The 20,760-nt window shown below is 61.0% G+C and overlaps 3 protein-coding genes across 3 annotated transcripts; all 3 read right to left on the bottom strand.

Annotated features, from left to right (window-relative positions):
* Nucleotides 1-306: 306 nt before the first annotated feature.
* LOC134056657 (M-phase inducer phosphatase 2-like) lies at nt 307-4,603 on the bottom strand. Its single transcript, XM_062513514.1, has 14 exons — nt 4,491-4,603; nt 4,023-4,334; nt 3,569-3,610; nt 3,240-3,276; nt 3,009-3,113; nt 2,831-2,939; nt 2,456-2,586; nt 2,121-2,294; nt 1,914-2,009; nt 1,531-1,593; nt 1,326-1,424; nt 775-908; nt 556-667; nt 307-432 (listed from the first exon to the last, which is right to left on the bottom strand). The coding sequence occupies exons 1-14, from the start codon at nt 4,601-4,603 to the stop codon at nt 307-309; spliced, it is 1,653 nt and encodes a 550-aa protein (XP_062369498.1).
* A 2,915-nt stretch (nt 4,604-7,518) lies between these two features.
* Nucleotides 7,519-11,839, bottom strand: LOC134056655 (M-phase inducer phosphatase 2-like). Its single transcript, XM_062513512.1, has 14 exons — nt 11,727-11,839; nt 11,259-11,570; nt 10,787-10,828; nt 10,458-10,494; nt 10,227-10,331; nt 10,040-10,157; nt 9,668-9,789; nt 9,333-9,506; nt 9,126-9,221; nt 8,743-8,805; nt 8,538-8,636; nt 7,987-8,120; nt 7,768-7,879; nt 7,519-7,644 (listed from the first exon to the last, which is right to left on the bottom strand). The coding sequence occupies exons 1-14, from the start codon at nt 11,837-11,839 to the stop codon at nt 7,519-7,521; spliced, it is 1,653 nt and encodes a 550-aa protein (XP_062369496.1).
* A 2,911-nt stretch (nt 11,840-14,750) lies between these two features.
* LOC134056654 (M-phase inducer phosphatase 2-like) lies at nt 14,751-19,058 on the bottom strand. The gene is made up of 13 exons (XM_062513511.1): nt 18,946-19,058; nt 18,478-18,789; nt 18,024-18,065; nt 17,690-17,726; nt 17,273-17,392; nt 16,900-16,971; nt 16,529-16,738; nt 16,358-16,453; nt 15,975-16,037; nt 15,770-15,868; nt 15,219-15,352; nt 15,000-15,111; nt 14,751-14,876 (listed from the first exon to the last, which is right to left on the bottom strand). Exons 1-13 carry the CDS (start codon nt 19,056-19,058, stop codon nt 14,751-14,753), a joined length of 1,536 nt encoding a protein of 511 aa, XP_062369495.1.
* Between the last annotated feature and the right edge of the window lie 1,702 nt (nt 19,059-20,760).

The following is a 20,760-nucleotide window of genomic DNA, read 5'->3' as shown; positions in this document are numbered from 1 at the left end:
AACAAACCATCCTAGCAACAGACAAACACAAAAATATTAATAACAATAAACTATTTACAATAAGCAAAAAATATGGAAGACCATAAATAAAAAATACTTATAGCAAAAAACAAAACAAAACCATTTGTAACAATAAACAAACGCAAAACCAATCTTAACTCTAAATACCTTCCCAAACACATCCTAACAAACAAGAGCAAGCCGAGGCGCATCCCTGGCCAAGGGAACTCTTCCTACAGTTGTTCCCCGGTGGGATGCATGGATGGATGGATGGATGGATGGATGGATGGATGGATGGATGGATGGTCACAGGTCCCGCCCGCGGACCAAGAGCTCCCGCCGGCCGCGCCGGCTCTGCCCGCGGAATTTGCGCAGCTCCTCCTTGAACGCCGGGTGCGCCATGGGCCGATAGTCCCGGGGCTCGCAGTGGCTCTGCAACGCACGGCTCCGTCAGCCCCATTGCAGGGAAGGGGCTCAGAGCCAGAACTGCCCCTCCCCACTGCCGTGCGCCCCCCTCAGCTCCTGCCAGCGAGGGGACACCGGGAGGGGACTCACCGGGAACTGGAAGAAGAACTCGCGGTACCCCCCGTTCAAGACGTAGAGCTCAGGGTACTGCAGCTGCGGGTACTCGTGGCAGGACCGATCCCTCTCCCGCAGGAACTTGCACCTGTGACTCAGGGAAAGGCCACGGGATCAGCCCCGTGCGGGCATCCAGGCGTGCCTGGGGGACGGGCAGACCCCAAAGTGCCCTCCCCCCACCGAGGCATCGCTCACATTTTGGGGCCCCTTTCAACAGAGAACTCGCAGTGGAAGATGACGATCACCCTCTTGCTGCTGTCCAGCGCCACACTGGGCTGCTCCAGCAGGAATTCCTCCACATCCCGCTGCAGCGGCAGGTTGACAGCACCCTGGGGACGGACACACGAGGCACCTTTCTCCACTCTGCCTCCCATTTCATTTTCTGCAGGGACCCACGGACGCTGCCCCACAGCCTCCCCCACTGTCATGCTCCTCTTTCCAGCTGGGAATCAACCTTTTAGGGAGTGTCTTGACACTCCCCTTGGGGCTGCTCTGTCCCTCTGGGCAGCTCTGTACCCTTCCTGAGGGGCTGCTCAAGCTCTCTGGAGGCTCAGAGTACCTCTGGTGAGGCTGCTTTACTCCTCTCTGGGAGCTCTATATCTTTGCTTCATCTCTCAGAGGGTACTCAACAAATCCCGGGCGATCCTGAACCCCTTGCTGGCGTTATGCTCAACCCCTCGTGGCGGTTCCTCCCGTTCCTCCCAGTCCCAGGAGCACAGAGGGCGGGGGGAGCGTGGAGTTCTGACCGTGATGTGGCCCCCCTCGTATTCGTAGGGGTACCGGCAGTCCACCACGATGCTGCTCTCGAGGAAGCTGCTGAAGTGCCCCGTCAGCACTGCCACCAGCTGCGGGGGGAACAAGTCACCAAGGGGGGACACACGGGGGCAGGTGGGGGGTGGAATAGGCAGGCAGCCCCTTGGGGGGCCTGGCAAAGGGTCACTGTCCCCTTACCGTGCCAGGGGAGATGTACTTCAGGCTTGGGTCCTTCCCTTCCACCGTCGGCAGGAGGTGAGGCTGGAGGAGAGAGGATGCGGGGTCATCCCTGTCCTAGGGACACGTCCTGGGGGTGGCACCTGTCCCCCCAGCCCAGGAGCTCCCAGTGGTCAGTTCTGCACCCACAGGAGGGGAAAGGGCAGATACATGTGGCCGTGGCATTGGCATGGACCCAGAGGAGCAGTGATGGGGCTCTTTATCCAGTGCAGGGACTGCATGCTGGGCAGTCACAGCCCTGTGTCCCCAGCCAAGGGCCACCAGCTGGCTTTGGGCTCTTGCAGGGCTCCAGTGATGGTCCCTGCTCCCAATAATGCAGCCCTGCCCCATCCTCGTGGCTCTACCATGGAGAAGTCCCCAATGAGCTCCTGCTCATCGCTGGCCAGCACTTTCTCCATCTCCTCAAGCTGGGCGGATCTGGAAGGCTCCAGCCCCACGCCCTGTGGAGACACACACAGCCCCAGATGACATCAGAGGCTCTGGAACCGCAGGGACGTGGCCCAGTGCTGCTGGACAGGCTGGTCCCACTCCTCCCCTTCCCCATCACCCACCAACTGCACCGACGCCTCCTGGTCAGGACTGCCAGACACCCTCTTCTGCTTCTTAGCCTTGACAGGGGTGCCCCTGTGCGAGGGCTGTCCCCGCTTCAGGACGGGCCTGGGGACACTGCCGGGCAGCCAGGACGAGCGGAAGAGCTGCCGGCACTGGCTGCGCTTCCCCGCACGCTGTGGGGAGAGCCCGTGCTGCTGCCTGGGGTGTTGGGAGCCCCCAGCAGCAGGGCTGGTGCTGCTCACCAACCAGCCCCCACCTCAGGGACCTTGGGCCCCTTTGGAGACCCCGAGAGGGGACTGTGGGGCTCCATCCTATGCCAAAGGCTGCCACATACCAGCTTTGCCTCCTCCTTCTTCATCACTGGCGTGGTCAGCCCGTTCTCCATCCCCTGGCACATGGTGGCATCGCTCTGCCAGAGCACCAGCTGGGGGGACTTGGGGGAGAAGCAGAGGAGATGGTGAAGGGGACAAGTCCTGTCAGCTGCTTTCCACCCCCACGCAGGGATGGATCCCGTACCCAAGCTCCATCCACCTCCCAGTGCATTCCAGGCTTGCAGTCAGGGTGTCCCAATGACCTCCCAGCCCGCCCATCTCCCACATCCGCAGGCCCCCACCCATGGGGAGGTTGTGGCAGCAGCTCCAACGCGTCCAGCCGCAGGATCAGCCATTCTTGGTGCCCTCCCGAGCCCTCCAGTCTCTCACCAGCAGTTCTGGTGTGCGGGAAGGGCTCTTGGCAAGAAGGTTCCTCCTGGCAGCCCCATGGCCGGCGGGCAGCCGGTCCCGCTGGCCCGGCCTCTGCAGCTTTTTGGGGCCAAAGCCCTCCTGCAGCGGGGGAAGACACGGGATCAGCACCCCTCTGCCCCCTCCCTGACCCCCAGGTCCCGCTGCCCCCTCATCCTCGGGCTCCGTCTGGCGCTGCTGCACTCTGTCCCTGCGCACCTGGAGCTGGGAGATGTCCTTCAGGACCGGTCTGGCTTCCAGCTGACACTTCTGTGGGACAGCCAGGGGGTGAGAGGTGCTGCACAGGTGCGGGATCCCTGCCCCCGCTGCTGGCTCCATCTTCCTCCTCCCTGCTCGTCCGGGGACTCGGCAGGATCCTGCACAGCCTCCAGCACCTACCGGCAAGGAGTGCATCCTCTGGCCAAGGAGCTTCCTGCTGCAAGAGGAGGGAAAGGAAAGGGTGGAATGAAAGCGCTGTGTCCCACCCCTCTGCCACTGTCACCTCTGTCCTCTACGTCCTCAGGGTGGGGTAACAGCTCCCCGGGGCAGCCACAGCTCCCCAAAGGAACCTGGGGCAGGTACTGAACGAACACCAATGGCCTGAGTGGGTGGGACCCCAGCAGGGGCACGGGGACAGCCTGGCTCTTGGGTCTGGGACAGGGACAGCCTGAGCACGGGGACAGCCTAGCATTCGTGTCCTGCCGCAAGGACACAGCCCCTCCACTTACTCTTTGAGACGTCTCCCAGAGTTCGGCATCATTTTCTGGAAGCTGTGGGGAGAGCAGAGATGAGCTTTATGGGGGGATGGCATCCGCATCCCTGCCCAAGCAGCCCAGGTTGTCACCTCCCAGACACAGACTGGGGGACACAGCCGGGCTTAGACCGAGCCCTGCTGCTCGGGAGAGGCAGGGCCAGGGCCAGGGCCAGGGCCAGGAGGTGTCCCCGGGGGGACACGGGGATGGGGCCACTCACTTTTCCCTCACGGCTGCGGAGCTCTGCTGTGTGGGGGAGTCCGGTGCCAGTGCTGCGGGAACAAGGGACAGGGATAGCCGCGGTGTGGGGATCGGGGAGCTGGCCGCAGCCCAGGACAGCGGGCAGGATGGGTCCGGGCAGGGAGGCCCCCAGCAGGCGGGTGGCAGCGCCGTCGGGAGCAGCGGTCCCGCATGGAATGCTGCGCGTCACCCCGAGCAGGGTCCCCAGCGGAGCGGCTCCTGGCTGAGCCCCAGGGACCGCAGGCACGGGCTCCTGCCCATCACTCCCCAAAAAGCCTCGAGCCCCTCGGACCCCCCTCCCACACCTTCGGCACGACCCCAGAGCCAGCAGCGGTTGGGGACGGCTGTGGGGCGGAGCAGCCGCAGTCCCTCACCTGGATCCGTGGGCTGCGAGGACACCGAGTCCCCGGGGCAGTCCGAGGCCAGCGGCTCCGGGGACAGCGTGTGCCACAGCCGTGGGAGGGGCAGCGCCCCGCGTCCCCTCTGAGGGGTGTCCTGGTACCTGCGGGCGGACAAGTGTCGGTGACACGGGGCAGTGTCCGTGGCCCGGGTGCCCCTTCTTGCCCCGGCGAGGCGGGGGCAGGAGCTGAAGGAGGGATCCCAAAAAGCGTCCTTTGGCACGAGCCCCGGACAAAGGCACCCCGGCCACCCCCCTCACCTGTCCGGGACCGCCGGGTCAGCCCTATCCAGTGACAGCGGCGTGAGCGCGGCTGTGCCCGGGGAGGGCAGAGGGGAGATGGCCGCCAGCCCGCGGCCACCGCGCAGTGACATGGCCCGGGCAGGGACCGAGAGAGCGAGCTCCGGCAAGTAACCGGGGACGGGGGACAAGAGACGGCAAGAAGTAAGAGGTGCAAAGAGATGGCAGTGAGAGGCGGGAGTTGATAAAAGGCGATAAGAGGCGATAAAAGGTGACAAAAAGTGATAAAAGGTGGCCGGAGGCGACAGGAGGCGAGCAGAGGTGACAGGTGCCACCCGCGCCGCTCCCGCTTAGAGCAGTAACAGGAATAACAACACCAGCGGCAGCCGCAGCCAATGGGAGGCCGCGGCGCGCACGAGGCGACTCCCCCAGCCAATGGGAGGTCGCAGTGGGCGCGAGGGCCAAAGAGAGGCGCGCGAGGCGCTTGGGGGCGGAGCCGCAGACGAGGGGGCGGTTTCAGAGGCGAAAGGGGGCGTGTCCAGCAGGAAAAGGGCGTGTCCAGCAGAAAAAGGGCGTGGCCAGCGCTGCCCTCACGACGGGCGGGGCCGCGCCCTGTCAGTGCAGGGGACACTCGGTCCCTCCCGTGTCTCCTGCAGCGCGACAAACTTGTGCCCTAATGCCACCCTCACAACCCCGACTGCCACATGCAGCCACAAGAACGCAAGCTTGAAATCTTGGACCTTCTTAATAGCGGACTTTCTTTTTTTAAAGGCGGCTGTGAATGGCCTGCTCTGTGTACCAGCCAGAAAACTCTTACTTCTGTATTAAACGTAACCAAAATCAGTTAATTGTGCTTAAAGCTGCTTGATTCCTTTGCTCTTGCAAGCACGCCCTTGAGTCCCTAGTGTTTATTTCCCCTGTGCTTCCAGCCTGCCTCAGTTTCCTCATGGATGCGCCAGAAGTGTTGGAATTTTAAGAGAGCTAAGTAGAGATCTGGGGGGGGGGACGGGGGGGTGCGGAAATCACAGTCTGGAACTAATCTCGCTTTTCTCCCACTTGGAGATCAAACGTGCTGAAGGAGCCCAGCCCCACGGGTGTTTGGAGTCCAAACTTCACGGGTGTTTGGAAGGCGCTGTTCCACTGCTGAGAGCCAGCAGCTCTGACACAGCCCTGCAAAAAGCACCAGTTCCTCCTGCTAACAGCAAATTCTATGTATTTTTACGTGTGTGTATATATATATATATATATACACACATTTATATATAGAACAGGAATTCTGAGAAAGCTCTGTGCCACTCTAGTGACATTTTATGCTGTTCAAGTCTTGTCAACTGCTGCCTTAAAACATTTGAAGAGCTGAAAGGGGATTTGACACAGAATGAAGTTGCAGATGATTTTAGCAAAGATCCTCAGTTTAGCCATTTTGTGTAGTCATTTCTTCTGCTCTTCTGAGTGGCGATTTGCATTGCTGTTTTCTGCTTTATCTGCTCAGTTTTGGGGCAGGTTAAGTGGCCTTCCTTGTAGGCCACAGCCCCTTTATTGCTGACCTCCACAACCTTTTCTTTAATTGAGGGCACACACCTCTTGGCCCATGTGTGTGTGCAGATGCCCCTTCCAAGAGCTTGAAAATAGGATTATTGATGGGCAGCTTGGGAGGGAGCAGGACACGGGTGTGGGGACCAGGAGGCACAAACGGGGAGCCAGGAGGATTTGGGGGATATTTTTTGGGTTCTCTCGCGGGGCCAAACCAAAGCAAAGGCAAGGCCCAACACAAATATCCAGGCCGCTGTCACCTGGCTGGGGAAGGGGGCACATAGAAAAGCCCCTCTAGGGAGCGGATCAGGAATGTGGGAAGGTGGAGGGGAGGATGGAAGGATGACTGAAGCACTTGGCACTGGGTGGCCACTTGCCAGGGTCAGAATGGGGGACCCTTGTGTTAAGGACACCCACCCCTTCCAGACCCCACAGCCATGGGGATCCCACAGAGCTCTGTCCCCCAGAAAATTATTGCCACAGCCCTGGGGGTCCTGCAAAGACCAGAAGCGCCCCCCTCTCATGAGGGTGACATGGCTTTGGGGGTCCCAGGCAGAGGGATGAGGTGTTACTGGCCTGGGGGTCCTGATGAGCACAGCCACACTCACAAGGGGCGTCAATACCTTGGGGATCCCATGGACATGGGGGCTTAATCACTACAGGAGGGTCTCAGAACATGAGGGATTAATGCTCCTGAGTGTCTTGATGAACCCTAACCCCCAAATGGGGGCTGCCACACTTTCTGGGAGTCCTGCTGGGAGGAATGAGTGTCCCAGCTCAGAGGGGAATGCTGCAAAGTTCAGGAGACCTCCTGAGAAAAGAGAGTGTCCTGGCTGCGGGGGTCCCACAGCAGCCCCAAGTTTCCCAGGGGTCCTGCCAAGCCCAGCATGTCCAGGAAAGAGGGTCCCATGCGGGTCCAGGGCCATACTGCTGCCGCCCCACCCTGCAGGAGCAGCAGCCAAGGGGCCAACACTTGCCCCTTCCCCACCCACCTTGTCTGTGGGGAAGCCACCACAGCCCAGGGAAACCCTATCCCTGTCCTCTGCCAGCAGCTGTCCCTGTCCCCAGAGCCCCAGAGTCCTCCATCCCAGCCTGCCCGTCCCCCCACCCCTCCGTTCCTATTGCAGAGCCCTGGTGTGGGCAGGGACAGCTCAGGAGCCAGGTTTGTTCTCCTACAATAGGAGTTTATTAACAGACATTGTAATTAACAAACCATCCTAGCAACAGACAAACACAAAAATATTAATAACAATAAACTATTTACAATAAACAAAAAATATGGAAGACCATAAATAAAAAATACTTATAGCAAAAAACAAAACAAAACCATTTGTAACAATAAACAAACGCAAAACCAATCTTAACTCTAAATACCTTCCCAAACACATCCTAACAAACAAGAGCAAGCCGAGGCGCATCCCTGGCCAAGGGAACTCTTCCTACAGTTGTTCCCCGGTGGGATGCATGGATGGATGGATGGATGGATGGATGGATGGATGGATGGATGGATGGATGGTCACAGGTCCCGCCCGCGGACCAAGAGCTCCCGCCGGCCGCGCCGGCTCTGCCCGCGGAATTTGCGCAGCTCCTCCTTGAACGCCGGGTGCGCCATGGGCCGATAGTCCCGGGGCTCGCAGTGGCTCTGCAACGCACGGCTCCGTCAGCCCCATTGCAGGGAAGGGGCTCAGAGCCAGAACTGCCCCTCCCCACTGCCGTGCGCCCCCCTCAGCTCCTGCCAGCGAGGGGACACCGGGAGGGGACTCACCGGGAACTGGAAGAAGAACTCGCGGTACCCCCCGTTCAAGACGTAGAGCTCAGGGTACTGCAGCTGCGGGTACTCGTGGCAGGACCGATCCCTCTCCCGCAGGAACTTGCACCTGTGACTCAGGGAAAGGCCACGGGATCAGCCCCGTGCGGGGATCCAGGCGTGCCTGGGGGACGGGCAGACCCCAAAGTGCCCTCCCCCCACCGAGGCATCGCTCACATTTTGGGGCCCCTTTCAACAGAGAACTCGCAGTGGAAGATGACGATCACCCTCTTGCTGCTGTCCAGCGCCACACTGGGCTGCTCCAGCAGGAATTCCTCCACATCCCGCTGCAGCGGCAGGTTGACAGCACCCTGGGGATGGACACACGAGGCACCTTTCTCCATTCTGCCTCCCATTTCATTTTCTGCAGGGACCCTCGGACGCTGCCCCACAGCCTCCCCCACTGTCATACTCCTCTTTCCAGCTGGGAATCAACCTTTTAGGGAGTGTCTTGACACACCCCTTGGGGCTGCTCTGTCCCTCTGGGCAGCTCTGTACCCTTCCTGAGGGGCTGCTCAAGCTCTCTGGAGGCTCAGAGTACCTCTGGTGAGGCTGCTTTACTCCTCTCTGGGAGCTCTATATCTTTGCTTCATCTCTCAGAGGGTACTCAACAAATCCCGGGCGATCCTGAACCCCTTGCTGGCGTTATGCTCAACCCCTCGTGGCGGTTCCTCCCGTTCCTCCCAGTCCCAGGAGCACAGAGGGCGGGGGGAGTGTGGAGTTTTGACCGTGATGTGGCCCCCCTCGTATTCGTAGGGGTACCGGCAGTCCACCACGATGCTGCTCTCGAGGAAGCTGCTGAAGTGCCCCGTCAGCACTGCCACCAGCTGCGGGGGGAACAAGTCACCAAGGGGGGACACACGGGGGCAGGTGGGGGGTGGAATAGGCAGGCAGCCCCTTGGGGGGCCTGGCAAAGGGTCACTGTCCCCTTACCGTGCCAGGGGAGATGTACTTCAGGCTTGGGTCCTTCCCTTCCACCGTCGGCAGGAGGTGAGGCTGGAGGAGAGAGGATGCGGGGTCATCCCTGTCCTAGGGACACGTCCTGGGGGTGGCACCTGTCCCCCCAGCCCAGGAGCTCCCAGTGGTCAGTTCTGCACCCGCAGGAGGGGAAAGGGCAGATACATGTGGCCGTGGCATTGGCATGGACCCAGAGGAGCAGTGATGGGGCTCTTTATCCAGTGCAGGGACTGCATGCTGGGCAGTCACAGCCCTGTGTCCCCAGCCAAGGGCCACCAGCTGGCTTTGGGCTCTTGCAGGGCTCCAGTGATGGTCCCTGTTCCCAATAATGCAGCCCTGAACCATCCTCGTGGCTCTACCATGGAGAAGTCCCCAATGAGCTCCTGCTCATCGCTGGCCAGCACTTTCTCCATCTCCTCAAGCTGGGCGGATCTGGAAGGCTCCAGCCCCACTCCCTGTGGAGACACACACAGCCCCAGATGACATCAGAGGCTCTGGAACAGCAGGGACGTGGCCCAGTGCTGCTGGACAGGCTGGTCCCACTCCTCCCCTTCCCCATCACCCACCAACTGCACCGACGCCTCCTGGTCAGGACTGCCAGACACCCTCTTCTGCTTCTTAGCCTTGACAGGGGTGCCCCTGTGCGAGGGCTGTCCCCGCTTCAGGACGGGCCTGGGGACACTGCCGGGCAGCCAGGACGAGCGGAAGAGCTGCCGGCACTGGCTGCGCTTCCCCGCACGCTGTGGGGAGAGCCCGTGCTGCTGCCTGGGGTGTTGGGAGCCCCCAGCAGCAGGGCTGGTGCTGCTCACCAACCAGCCCCCACCTCAGGGACCTTGGGCCCCTTTGGAGACCCCGAGAGGGGACTGTGGGGCTCCATCCTATGCCAAAGGCTGCCACATACCAGCTTTGCCTCCTCCTTCTTCATCACTGGCGTGGTCAGCCCGTTCTCCATCCCCTGGCACATGGTGGCATCGCTCTGCCAGAGCACCAGCTGGGGGGACTTGGGGGAGAAGCAGAGGAGATGGTGATGGTGAAGGGGACAAGTCCTGTCAGCTGCTTTCCACCCCCAGGCAGGGATGGATCCCGTACCCAAGCTCCATCCACCTCCCAGTGCATTCCAGGCTTGCAGTCAGGGTGTCCCAATGACCTCCCAGCCCGCCCATCTCCCACATCCGCAGGCCCCCACCCATGGGGAGGTTGTGGCAGCAGCTCCAACGCGTCCAGCCGCAGGATCAGCCATTCTTGGTGCCCTCCCGAGCCCTCCAGTCTCTCACCAGCAGTTCTGGTGTGCGGGAAGGGCTCTTGGCAAGAAGGTTCCTCCTGGCAGCCCCATGGCCGGCGGGCAGCCGGTCCCGCTGGCCCGGCCTCTGCAGCTTTTTGGGGCCAAAGCCCTCCTGCAGCGGGGGAAGACACGGGATCAGCACCCCTCTGCCCCGTCCCTGACCCCCAGGTCCCGCTGCCCCCTCATCCTCGGGCTCCGTCTGGCGCTGCTGCACTCTGTCCCTGCGCACCTGGAGCTGGGAGATGTCCTTCAGGACCGGTCTGGCTTCCAGCTGACACTTCTGTGGGACAGCCAGGGGGTGAGAGGTGCTGCACAGGTGCGGGATCCCTGCCCCCGCTGCTGGCTCCATCTTCCTCGTCCCTGCTCGTCCCGGGACTCGGCAGGATCCTGCACAGCCTCCAGCACCTACCGGCAAGGAGTGCATCCTCTGGCCAAGGAGCTTCCTGCTGCAAGAGGAGGGAAAGGAAAGGGTGGAATGAAAGCGCTGTGTCCCACCCCTCTGCCACTGTCACCTCTGTCCTCTACGTCCTCAGGGTGGGGTAACAGCTCCCCGGGGCAGCCACAGCTCCCCAAAGGAACCTGGGGCAGGTACTGAACGAACACCAATGGCCTGAGTGGGTGGGACCCCAGCAGGGGCACGGGGACAGCCTGGCTCTTGGGTCTGGGACAGGGACAGCCTGAGCACGGGGACAGCCTAGCATTCGTGTCCTGCCGCAAGGACACAGCCCCTCCACTTACTCTTTGAGACGTCTCCCAGAGTTCGGCATCATTTTCTGGAAGCTGTGGGGAGAGCAGAGATGAGCTTTATGGGGGGATGGCATCCGCATCCCTGCCCAAGCAGCCCAGGTTGTCACCTCCCAGACACAGACTGGGGGACACAGCCGGGCTTAGACCGAGCCCTGCTGCTTGGGAGAGGCAGGGCCAGGGCCAGGGCCAGGGCCAGGGCCAGGGCCAGGGCCAGGAGGTGTCCCCGGGGGGACACGGGGATGGGGCCACTCACTTTTCCCTCACGGCTGCGGAGCTCTGCTGTGTGGGGGAGTCCGGTGCCAGTGCTGCGGGAACAAGGGACAGGGATAGCCGCGGTGTGGGGATCGGGGAGCTGGCCGCAGCCCAGGACAGCGGGCAGGATGGGTCCGGGCAGGGAGGCCCCCAGCAGGCGGGTGGCAGCGCCGTCGGGAGCAGCGGTCCCGCATGGAATGCTGCGCGTCACCCCGAGCAGGGTCCCCAGCGGAGCGGCTCCTGGCTGAGCCCCAGGGACCGCAGGCACGGGCTCCTGCCCATCACTCCCCAAAAAGCCTCGAGCCCCTCGGACCCCCCTCCCACACCTTCGGCACGACCCCAGAGCCAGCAGCGGTTGGGGACGGCTGTGGGGCGGAGCAGCCGCAGTCCCTCACCTGGATCCGTGGGCTGCGAGGACACCGAGTCCCCGGGGCAGTCCGAGGCCAGCGGCTCCGGGGACAGCGTGTGCCACAGCCGTGGGAGGGGCAGCGCCCCGCGTCCCCTCTGAGGGGTGTCCTGGTACCTGCGGGCGGACAAGTGTCGGTGACACGGGGCAGTGTCCGTGGCCCGGGTGCCCCTTCTTGCCCCGGCGAGGCGGGGGCAGGAGCTGAAGGAGGGATCCCAAAAAGCGTCCTTTGGCACGAGCCCCGGACAAAGGCACCCCGGCCACCCCCCTCACCTGTCCGGGACCGCCGGGTCAGCCCTATCCAGTGACAGCGGCGTGAGCGCGGCTGTGCCCGGGGAGGGCAGAGGGGAGATGGCCGCCAGCCCGCGGCCACCGCGCAGTGACATGGCCCGGGCAGGGACCGAGAGAGCGAGCTCCGGCAAGTAACCGGGGACGGGGGACAAGAGACGGCAAGAAGTAAGAGGTGCAAAGAGATGGCAGTGAGAGGCGGGAGTTGATAAAAGGCGATAAGAGGCGATAAAAGGTGACAAAAAGTGATAAAAGGTGGCCGGAGGCGACAGGAGGCGAGCAGAGGTGACAGGTGCCACCCGCGCCGCTCCCGCTTAGAGCAGTAACAGGAATAACAACACCAGCGGCAGCCGCAGCCAATGGGAGGCCGCGGCGCGCACGAGGCGACTCCCCCAGCCAATGGGAGGTCGCAGTGGGCGCGAGGGCCAAAGAGAGGCGCGCGAGGCGCTTGGGGGCGGAGCCGCAGACGAGGGGGCGGTTTCAGAGGCGAAAGGGGGCGTGTCCAGCAGGAAAAGGGCGTGTCCAGCAGAAAAAGGGCGTGGCCAGCGCTGCCCTCACGACGGGCGGGGCCGCGCCCTGTCAGTGCAGGGGACACTCGGTCCCTCCCGTGTCTCCTGCAGCGCGACAAACTTGTGCCCTAATGCCACCCTCACAACCCCGACTGCCACATGCAGCCACAAGAACGCAAGCTTGAAATCTTGGACCTTCTTAATAGCGGACTTTCTTTTTTTAAAGGCGGCTGTGAATGGCCTGCTCTGTGTACCAGCCAGAAAACTCTTACTTCTGTATTAAACGTAACCAAAATCAGTTAATTGTGCTTAAAGCTGCTTGATTCCTTTGCTCTTGCAAGCACGCCCTTGAGTCCCTAGTGTTTATTTCCCCTGTGCTTCCAGCCTGCCTCAGTTTCCTCATGGATGCGCCAGAAGTGTTGGAATTTTAAGAGAGCTAAGTAGAGATCTGGGGGGGGGGACGGGGGGGTGCGGAAATCACAGTCTGGAACTAATCTCGCTTTTCTCCCACTTGGAGATCAAACGTGCTGAAGGAGCCCAGCCCCACGGGTGTTTGGAGTCCAAACTTCACGGGTGTTTGGAAGGCGCTGTTCCACTGCTGAGAGCCAGCAGCTCTGACACAGCCCTGCAAAAAGCACCAGTTCCTCCTGCTAACAGCAAATTCTATGTATTTTTACGTGTGTGTATATATATATATATATATACACACATTTATATATAGAACAGGAATTCTGAGAAAGCTCTGTGCCACTCTAGTGACATTTTATGCTGTTCAAGTCTTGTCAACTGCTGCCTTAAAACATTTGAAGAGCTGAAAGGGGATTTGACACAGAATGAAGTTGCAGATGATTTTAGCAAAGATCCTCAGTTTAGCCATTTTGTGTAGTCATTTCTTCTGCTCTTCTGAGTGGCGATTTGCATTGCTGTTTTCTGCTTTATCTGCTCAGTTTTGGGGCAGGTTAAGTGGCCTTCCTTGTAGGCCACAGCCCCTTTATTGCTGACCTCCACAACCTTTTCTTTAATTGAGGGCACACACCTCTTGGCCCATGTGTGTGTGCAGATGCCCCTTCCAAGAGCTTGAAAATAGGATTATTGATGGGCAGCTTGGGAGGGAGCAGGACACGGGTGTGGGGACCAGGAGGCACAAACGGGGAGCCAGGAGGATTTGGGGGATATTTTTTGGGTTCTCTCGCGGGGCCAAACCAAAGCAAAGGCAAGGCCCAACACAAATATCCAGGCCGCTGTCACCTGGCTGGGGAAGGGGGCACATAGAAAAGCCCCTCTAGGGAGCGGATCAGGAATGTGGGAAGGTGGAGGGGAGGATGGAAGGATAACTGAAGCACTTGGCACTGGGTGGCCACTTGCCAGGGTCAGAATGGGGGACCCTTGTGTTAAGGACACCCACCCCTTCCAGACCCCACAGCCATGGGGATCCCACAGAGCTCTGTCCCCCAGAAAATTATTGCCACAGCCCTGGGGGTCCTGCAAAGACCAGAAGCGCCCCCCTCTCATGAGGGTGACATGGCTTTGGGGGTCCCAGGCAGAGGGATGAGGTGTTACTGGCCTGGGGGTCCTGATGAGCACAGCCACACTCACAAGGGGCGTCAATACCTTGGGGATCCCATGGACATGGGGGCTTAATCACTACAGGAGGGTCTCAGAACATGAGGGATTAATGCTCCTGAGTGTCTTGATGAACCCTAACCCCCAAATGGGGGCTGCCACACTTTCTGGGAGTCCTGCTGGGAGGAATGAGTGTCCCAGCTCAGAGGGGAATGCTGCAAAGTTCAGGAGACCTCCTGAGAAAAGAGAGTGTCCTGGCTGCGGGGGTCCCACAGCAGCCCCAAGTTTCCCAGGGGTCCTGCCAAGCCCAGCATGTCCAGGAAAGAGGGTCCCATGCGGGTCCAGGGCCATACTGCTGCCGCCCCACCCTGCAGGAGCAGCAGCCAAGGGGCCAACACTTGCCCCTTCCCCACCCACCTTGTCTGTGGGGAAGCCACCACAGCCCAGGGAAACCCTATCCCTGTCCTCTGCCAGCAGCTGTCCCTGTCCCCAGAGCCCCAGAGTCCTCCATCCCAGCCTGCCCGTCCCCCCACCCCTCCGTTCCTATTGCAGAGCCCTGGTGTGGGCAGGGACAGCTCAGGAGCCAGGTTTGTTCTCCTACAATAGGAGTTTATTAACAGACATTGTAATTAACAAACCATCCTAGCAACAGACAAACACAAAAATATTAATAACAATAAACTATTTACAATAAACAAAAAATATGGAAGACCATAAATAAAAAATACTTATAGGAAAAAACAAAACAAAACCATTTGTAACAATAAACAAACGCAAAACCAATCTTAACTCTAAATACCTTCCCAAACACATCCTAACAAACAAGAGCAAGCCGAGGCGCATCCCTGGCCAAGGGAACTCTTCCTACAGTTGTTCCCCGGTGGGATGCATGGATGGATGGATGGATGGATGGATGGATGGATGGATGGATGGATGGTCACAGGTCCCGCCCGCGGACCAAGAGCTCCCGCCGGCCGCGCCGGCTCTGCCCGCGGAATTTGCGCAGCTCCTCCTTGAACGCCGGGTGCGCCATGGGCCGATAGTCCCGGGGCTCGCAGTGGCTCTGCAACGCACGGCTCCGTCAGCCCCATTGCAGGGAAGGGGCTCAGAGCCAGAACTGCCCCTCCCCACTGCCGTGCGCCCCCCTCAGCTCCTGCCAGCGAGGGGACACCGGGAGGGGACTCACCGGGAACTGGAAGAAGAACTCGCGGTACCCCCCGTTCAAGACGTAGAGCTCAGGGTACTGCAGCTGCGGGTACTCGTGGCAGGACCGATCCCTCTCCCGCAGGAACTTGCACCTGTGACTCAGGGAAAGGCCACGGGATCAGCCCCGTGCGGGGATCCAGGCGTGCCTGGGGGACGGGCAGACCCCAAAGTGCCCTCCCCCCACCGAGGCATCGCTCACATTTTGGGGCCCCTTTCAACAGAGAACTCGCAGTGGAAGATGACGATCACCCTCTTGCTGCTGTCCAGCGCCACACTGGGCTGCTCCAGCAGGAATTCCTCCACATCCCGCTGCAGCGGCAGGTTGACAGCACCCTGGGGACGGACACACGAGGCACCTTTCTCCACTCTGCCTCCCATTTCATTTTCTGCAGGGACCCACGGACGCTGCCCCACAGCCTCCCCCACTGTCATGCTCCTCTTTCCAGCTGGGAATCAACCTTTTAGGGAGTGTCTTGACACTCCCCTTGGGGCTGCTCTGTCCCTCTGGGCAGCTCTGTACCCTTCCTGAGGGGCTGCTCAAGCTCTCTGGAGGCTCAGAGTACCTCTGGTGAGGCTGCTTTACTCCTCTCTGGGAGCTCTATATCTTTGCTTCATCTCTCAGAGGGTACTCAACAAATCCCGGGCGATCCTGAACCCCTTGCTGGCGTTATGCTCAACCCCTCGTGGCGGTTCCTCCCGTTCCTCCCAGTCCCAGGAGCACAGAGGGCGGGGGGAGCGTGGAGTTCTGACCGTGATGTGGCCCCCCTCGTATTCGTAGGGGTACCGGCAGTCCACCACGATGCTGCTCTCGAGGAAGCTGCTGAAGTGCCCCGTCAGCACTGCCACCAGCTGCGGGGGGAACAAGTCACCAAGGGGGGACACACGGGGGCAGGTGGGGGGTGGAATAGGCAGGCAGCCCCTTGGGGGGCCTGGCAAAGGGTCACTGTCCCCTTACCGTGCCAGGGGAGATGTACTTCAGGCTTGGGTCCTTCCCTTCCACCGTCGGCAGGAGGTGAGGCTGGAGGAGAGAGGATGCGGGGTCATCCCTGTCCTAGGGACACGTCCTGGGGGTGGCACCTGTCCCCCCAGCCCAGGAGCTCCCAGTGGTCAGTTCTGCACCCGCAGGAGGGGAAAGGGCAGATACATGTGGCCGTGGCATTGGCATGGACCCAGAGGAGCAGTGATGGGGCTCTTTATCCAGTGCAGGGACTGCATGCTGGGCAGTCACAGCCCTGTGTCCCCAGCCAAGGGCCACCAGCTGGCTTTGGGCTCTTGCAGGGCTCCAGTGATGGTCCCTGTTCCCAATAATGCAGCCCTGAACCATCCTCGTGGCTCTACCATGGAGAAGTCCCCAATGAGCTCCTGCTCATCGCTGGCCAGCACTTTCTCCATCTCCTCAAGCTGGGCGGATCTGGAAGGCTCCAGCCCCACTCCCTGTGGAGACACACACAGCCCCAGATGACATCAGAGGCTCTGGAACAGCAGGGACGTGGCCCAGTGCTGCTGGACAGGCTGGTCCCACTCCTCCCCTTCCCCATCACCCACCAACTGCACCGACGCCTCCTGGTCAGGACTGCCAGACACCCTCTTCTGCTTCTTAGCCTTGACAGGGGTGCCCCTGTGCGAGGGCTGTCCCCGCTTCAGGACGGGCCTGGGGACGCTGCCGGGCAGCCAGGACGAGCGGAAGAGCTGCCGGCACTGGCTGCGCTTCCCCGCACGCTGTGGGGAGAGCCCGTGCTGCTGCCTGGGGTGTTGGGAGCCCCCAGCAGCAGGGCTGGTGCTGCTCACCAACCAGCCCCTACCTCAGGGACCTTGGGCCCCTTTGGAGACCCCGAGAGGGGACTGTGGGGCTCCATCCTATGCCAAAGGCTGCCACATACCAGCTTTGCCTCCTCCTTCTTCATCACTGGCGTGGTCAGCCCGTTCTCCATCCCCTGGCACATGGTGGCATCGCTCTGCCAGAGCACCAGCTGGGGGGACTTGGGGGAGAAGCAGAGGAGATGGTGATGGTGAAGCTGACAAGTCCTGTCAGCTGCTTTCCACCCCCAGGCAGGGATGGATCCCGTACCCAAGCTCCATCCACCTCCCAGTGCATTCCAGGCTTGCAGTCAGGGTGTCCCAATGACCTCCCAGCCCGCCCATCTCCCACATCCGCAGGCCCCCACCCATGGGGAGGTTGTGGCAGCAGCTCCAACGCGTCCAGCCGCAGGATCAGCCATTCTTGGTGCCCTCCCGAACCCTCCAGTCTCTCACCAGCAGTTCTGGTGTGCGGGAAGGGCTCTTGGCAAGAAGGTTGCTCCTGGCAGCCCCATGGCCGGCGGGCAGCCGGTCCCGCCGGCCCGGCCTCTGCAGCTTTTTGGGGCCAAAGCCCTCCTGCAGCGGGGGAAGACACGGGATCAGCACCCCTCTGCCCCGTCCCTGACCCCCAGGTCCCGCTGCCCCCTCATCCTCGGGCTCCGTCTGGCGCTGCTGCACTCTGTCCCTGCGCACCTGGAGCTGGGAGATGTCCTTCAGGACCGGTCTGGCTTCCAGCTGACACTTCTGTGGGACAGCCAGGGGGTGAGAGGTGCTGCACAGGTGCGGGATCCCTGCCCCCGCTGCTGGCTCCATCTTCCTCGTCCCTGCTCGTCCGGGGACTCGGCAGGATCCTGCACAGCCTCCAGCACCTACCGGCAAGGAGTGCATCCTCTGGCCAAGGAGCTTCCTGCTGCAAGAGGAGGGAAAGGAAAGGAAAGGATGGAATGAAAGCGCTGTGTCCCACCCCTCTGCCACTGTCACCTCTGTCCTCTACGTCCTCAGGGTGGGGTAACAGCTCCCCGGGGCAGCCACAGCTCCCCAAAGGAACCTGGGGCAGGTACTGAACGAACACCAATGGCCTGAGTGGGTGGGACCCCAGCAGGGGCACGGGGACAGCCTGGCTCTTGGGTCTGGGACAGGGACAGCCTGAGCACGGGGACAGCCTAGCATTCGTGTCCTGCCGCAAGGACACAGCCCTTCCACTTACTCTTTGAGACGTCTCCCAGAGTTCGGGATCATTTTCTGGAAGCTGTGGGGAGAGCAGAGATGAGCTTTATGGGGGGATGGCATCCGCATCCCTGCCCAAGCAGCCCAGGTTGTCACCTCCCAGACACAGACTGGGGGACACAGCCGGGCTTAGACCAAGCCATGCTGCTCGGGAGAGGCAGGCCCAGGGCCAGGGCCAGGGCCAGGAGGTGTGCCCGGGGGGACACGGGGATGGGGCCACTCACTTTTCCCTCACGGCTGCGGAGCTCTGCTGTGTGGGGGAGTCCGGTGCCAGTGCTGCGGGAACAAGGGACAGGGATAGCCGCGGTGTGGGGATCGGGGAGCTGGCCGCAGCCCAGGACAGCGGGCAGGATGGGTCCGGGCAGGGAGGCCCCCAGCAGGCGGGTGGCAGCGCCGTCGGGAGCAGCGGTCCCGCATGGAATGCTGCGCGTCACCCCGAGCAGGGTCCCCAGCGGAGCGGCTCCTGGCTGAGCCCCAGGGACCGCAGGCACGGGCTCCTGCCCATCACTCCCCAAAAAGCCTCGAGCCCCTCGGACCCCCCTCCCACACCTTCGGCACGACCCCAGAGCCAGCAGCGGTTGGGGACGGCTGTGGGGCGGAGCAGCCGCAGTCCCTCACCTGGATCCGTGGGCTGCGAGGACACCGAGTCCCCGGGGCAGTCCGAGGCCAGCGGCTCCGGGGACAGCGTGTGCCACAGCCGTGGGAGGGGCAGCGCCCCGCGTCCCCTCTGAGGGGTGTCCTGGTACCTGCGGGCGGACAAGTGTCGGTGACACGGGGCAGTGTCCGTGGCCCGGGTGCCCCTTCTTGCCCCGGCGAGGCGGGGGCAGGAGCTGAAGGAGGGATCCCAAAAAGCGTCCTTTGGCACGAGCCCCGGACAAAGGCACCCCGGCCACCCCCCTCACCTGTCCGGGACCGCCGGGTCAGCCCTATCCAGTGACAGCGGCGTGAGCGCGGCTGTGCCCGGGGAGGGCAGAGGGGAGATGGCCGCCAGCCCGCGGCCACCGCGCAGTGACATGGCCCGGGCAGGGACCGAGAGAGCGAGCTCCGGCAAGTAACCGGGGACGGGGGACAAGAGACGGCAAGAAGTAAGAGGTGCAAAGAGATGGCAGTGAGAGGCGGGAGTTGATAAAAGGCGATAAGAGGCGATAAAAGGTGACAAAAAGTGATAAAAGGTGGCCGGAGGCGACAGGAGGCGAGCAGAGGTGACAGGTGCCACCCGCGCCGCTCCCGCTTAGAGCAGTAACAGGAATAACAACACCAGCGGCAGCCGCAGCCAATGGGAGGCCGCGGCGCGCACGAGGCGACTCCCCCAGCCAATGGGAGGTCGCAGTGGGCGCGAGGGCCAAAGAGAGGCGCGCGAGGCGCTTGGGGGCGGAGCCGCAGACGAGGGGGCGGTTTCAGAGGCGAAAGGGGGCGTGTCCAGCAGGAAAAGGGCGTGTCCAGCAGAAAAAGGGCGTGGCCAGCGCTGCCCTCACGACGGGCGGGGCCGCGCCCTGTCAGTGCAGGGGACACTCGGTCCCTCCCGTGTCTCCTGCAGCGCGACAAACTTGTGCCCTAATGCCACCCTCACAACCCCGACTGCCACATGCAGCCACAAGAACGCAAGCTTGAAATCTTGGACCTTCTTAATAGCGGACTTTCTTTTTTTAAAGGCGGCTGTGAATGGCCTGCTCTGTGTACCAGCCAGAAAACTCTTACTTCTGTATTAAACGTAACCAAAATCAGTTAATTGTGCTTAAAGCTGCTTGATTCCTTTGCTCTTGCAAGCACGCCCTTGAGTCCCTAGTGTTTATTTCCCCTGTGCTTCCAGCCTGCCTCAGTTTCCTCATGGATGCGCCAGAAGTGTTGGAATTTTAAGAGAGCTAAGTAGAGATCTGGGGGGGGGGACGGGGGGGTGCGGAAATCACAGTCTGGAACTAATCTCGCTTTTCTCCCACTTGGAGATCAAACGTGCTGAAGGAGCCCAGCCCCACGGGTGTTTGGAGTCCAAACTTCACGGGTGTTTGGAAGGCGCTGTTCCACTGCTGAGAGCCAGCAGCTCTGACACAGCCCTGCAAAAAGCACCAGTTCCTCCTGCTAACAGCAAATTCTATGTATTTTTACGTGTGTGTATATATATATATATATACACACATTTATATATAGAACAGGAATTCTGAGAAAGCTCTGTGCCACTCTAGTGACATTTTATGCTGTTCAAGTCTTGTCAACTGCTGCCTTAAAACATTTGAAGAGCTGAAAGGGGATTTGACACAGAATGAAGTTGCAGATGATTTTAGCAAAGATCCTCAGTTTAGCCATTTTGTGTAGTCATTTCTTCTGCTCTTCTGAGTGGCGATTTGCATTGCTGTTTTCTGCTTTATCTGCTCAGTTTTGGGGCAGGTTAAGTGGCCTTCCTTGTAGGCCACAGCCCCTTTATTGCTGACCCCCACAACCTTTTCTTTAATTGAGGGCACACACCTCTTGGCCCATGTGTGTGTGCAGATGCCCCTTCCAAGAGCTTGAAAATAGGATTATTGATGGGCAGCTTGGGAGGGAGCAGGACACGGGTGTGGGGACCAGGAGGCACAAACGGGGAGCCAGGAGGATTTGGGGGATATTTTTTGGGTTCTCTCGCGGGGCCAAACCAAAGCAAAGGCAAGGCCCAACACAAATATCCAGGCCGCTGTCACCTGGCTGGGGAAGGGGGCGCATAGAAAAGCCCCTCTAGGGAGCGG

The sequence above is a fragment of the Cinclus cinclus genome, chromosome Z, assembly GCF_963662255.1.
Source record: "Cinclus cinclus chromosome Z, bCinCin1.1, whole genome shotgun sequence".
Lineage (NCBI taxonomy): Eukaryota > Metazoa > Chordata > Aves > Passeriformes > Cinclidae > Cinclus > Cinclus cinclus.
This window is presented reverse-complemented; position numbering and strand designations above follow the sequence as displayed.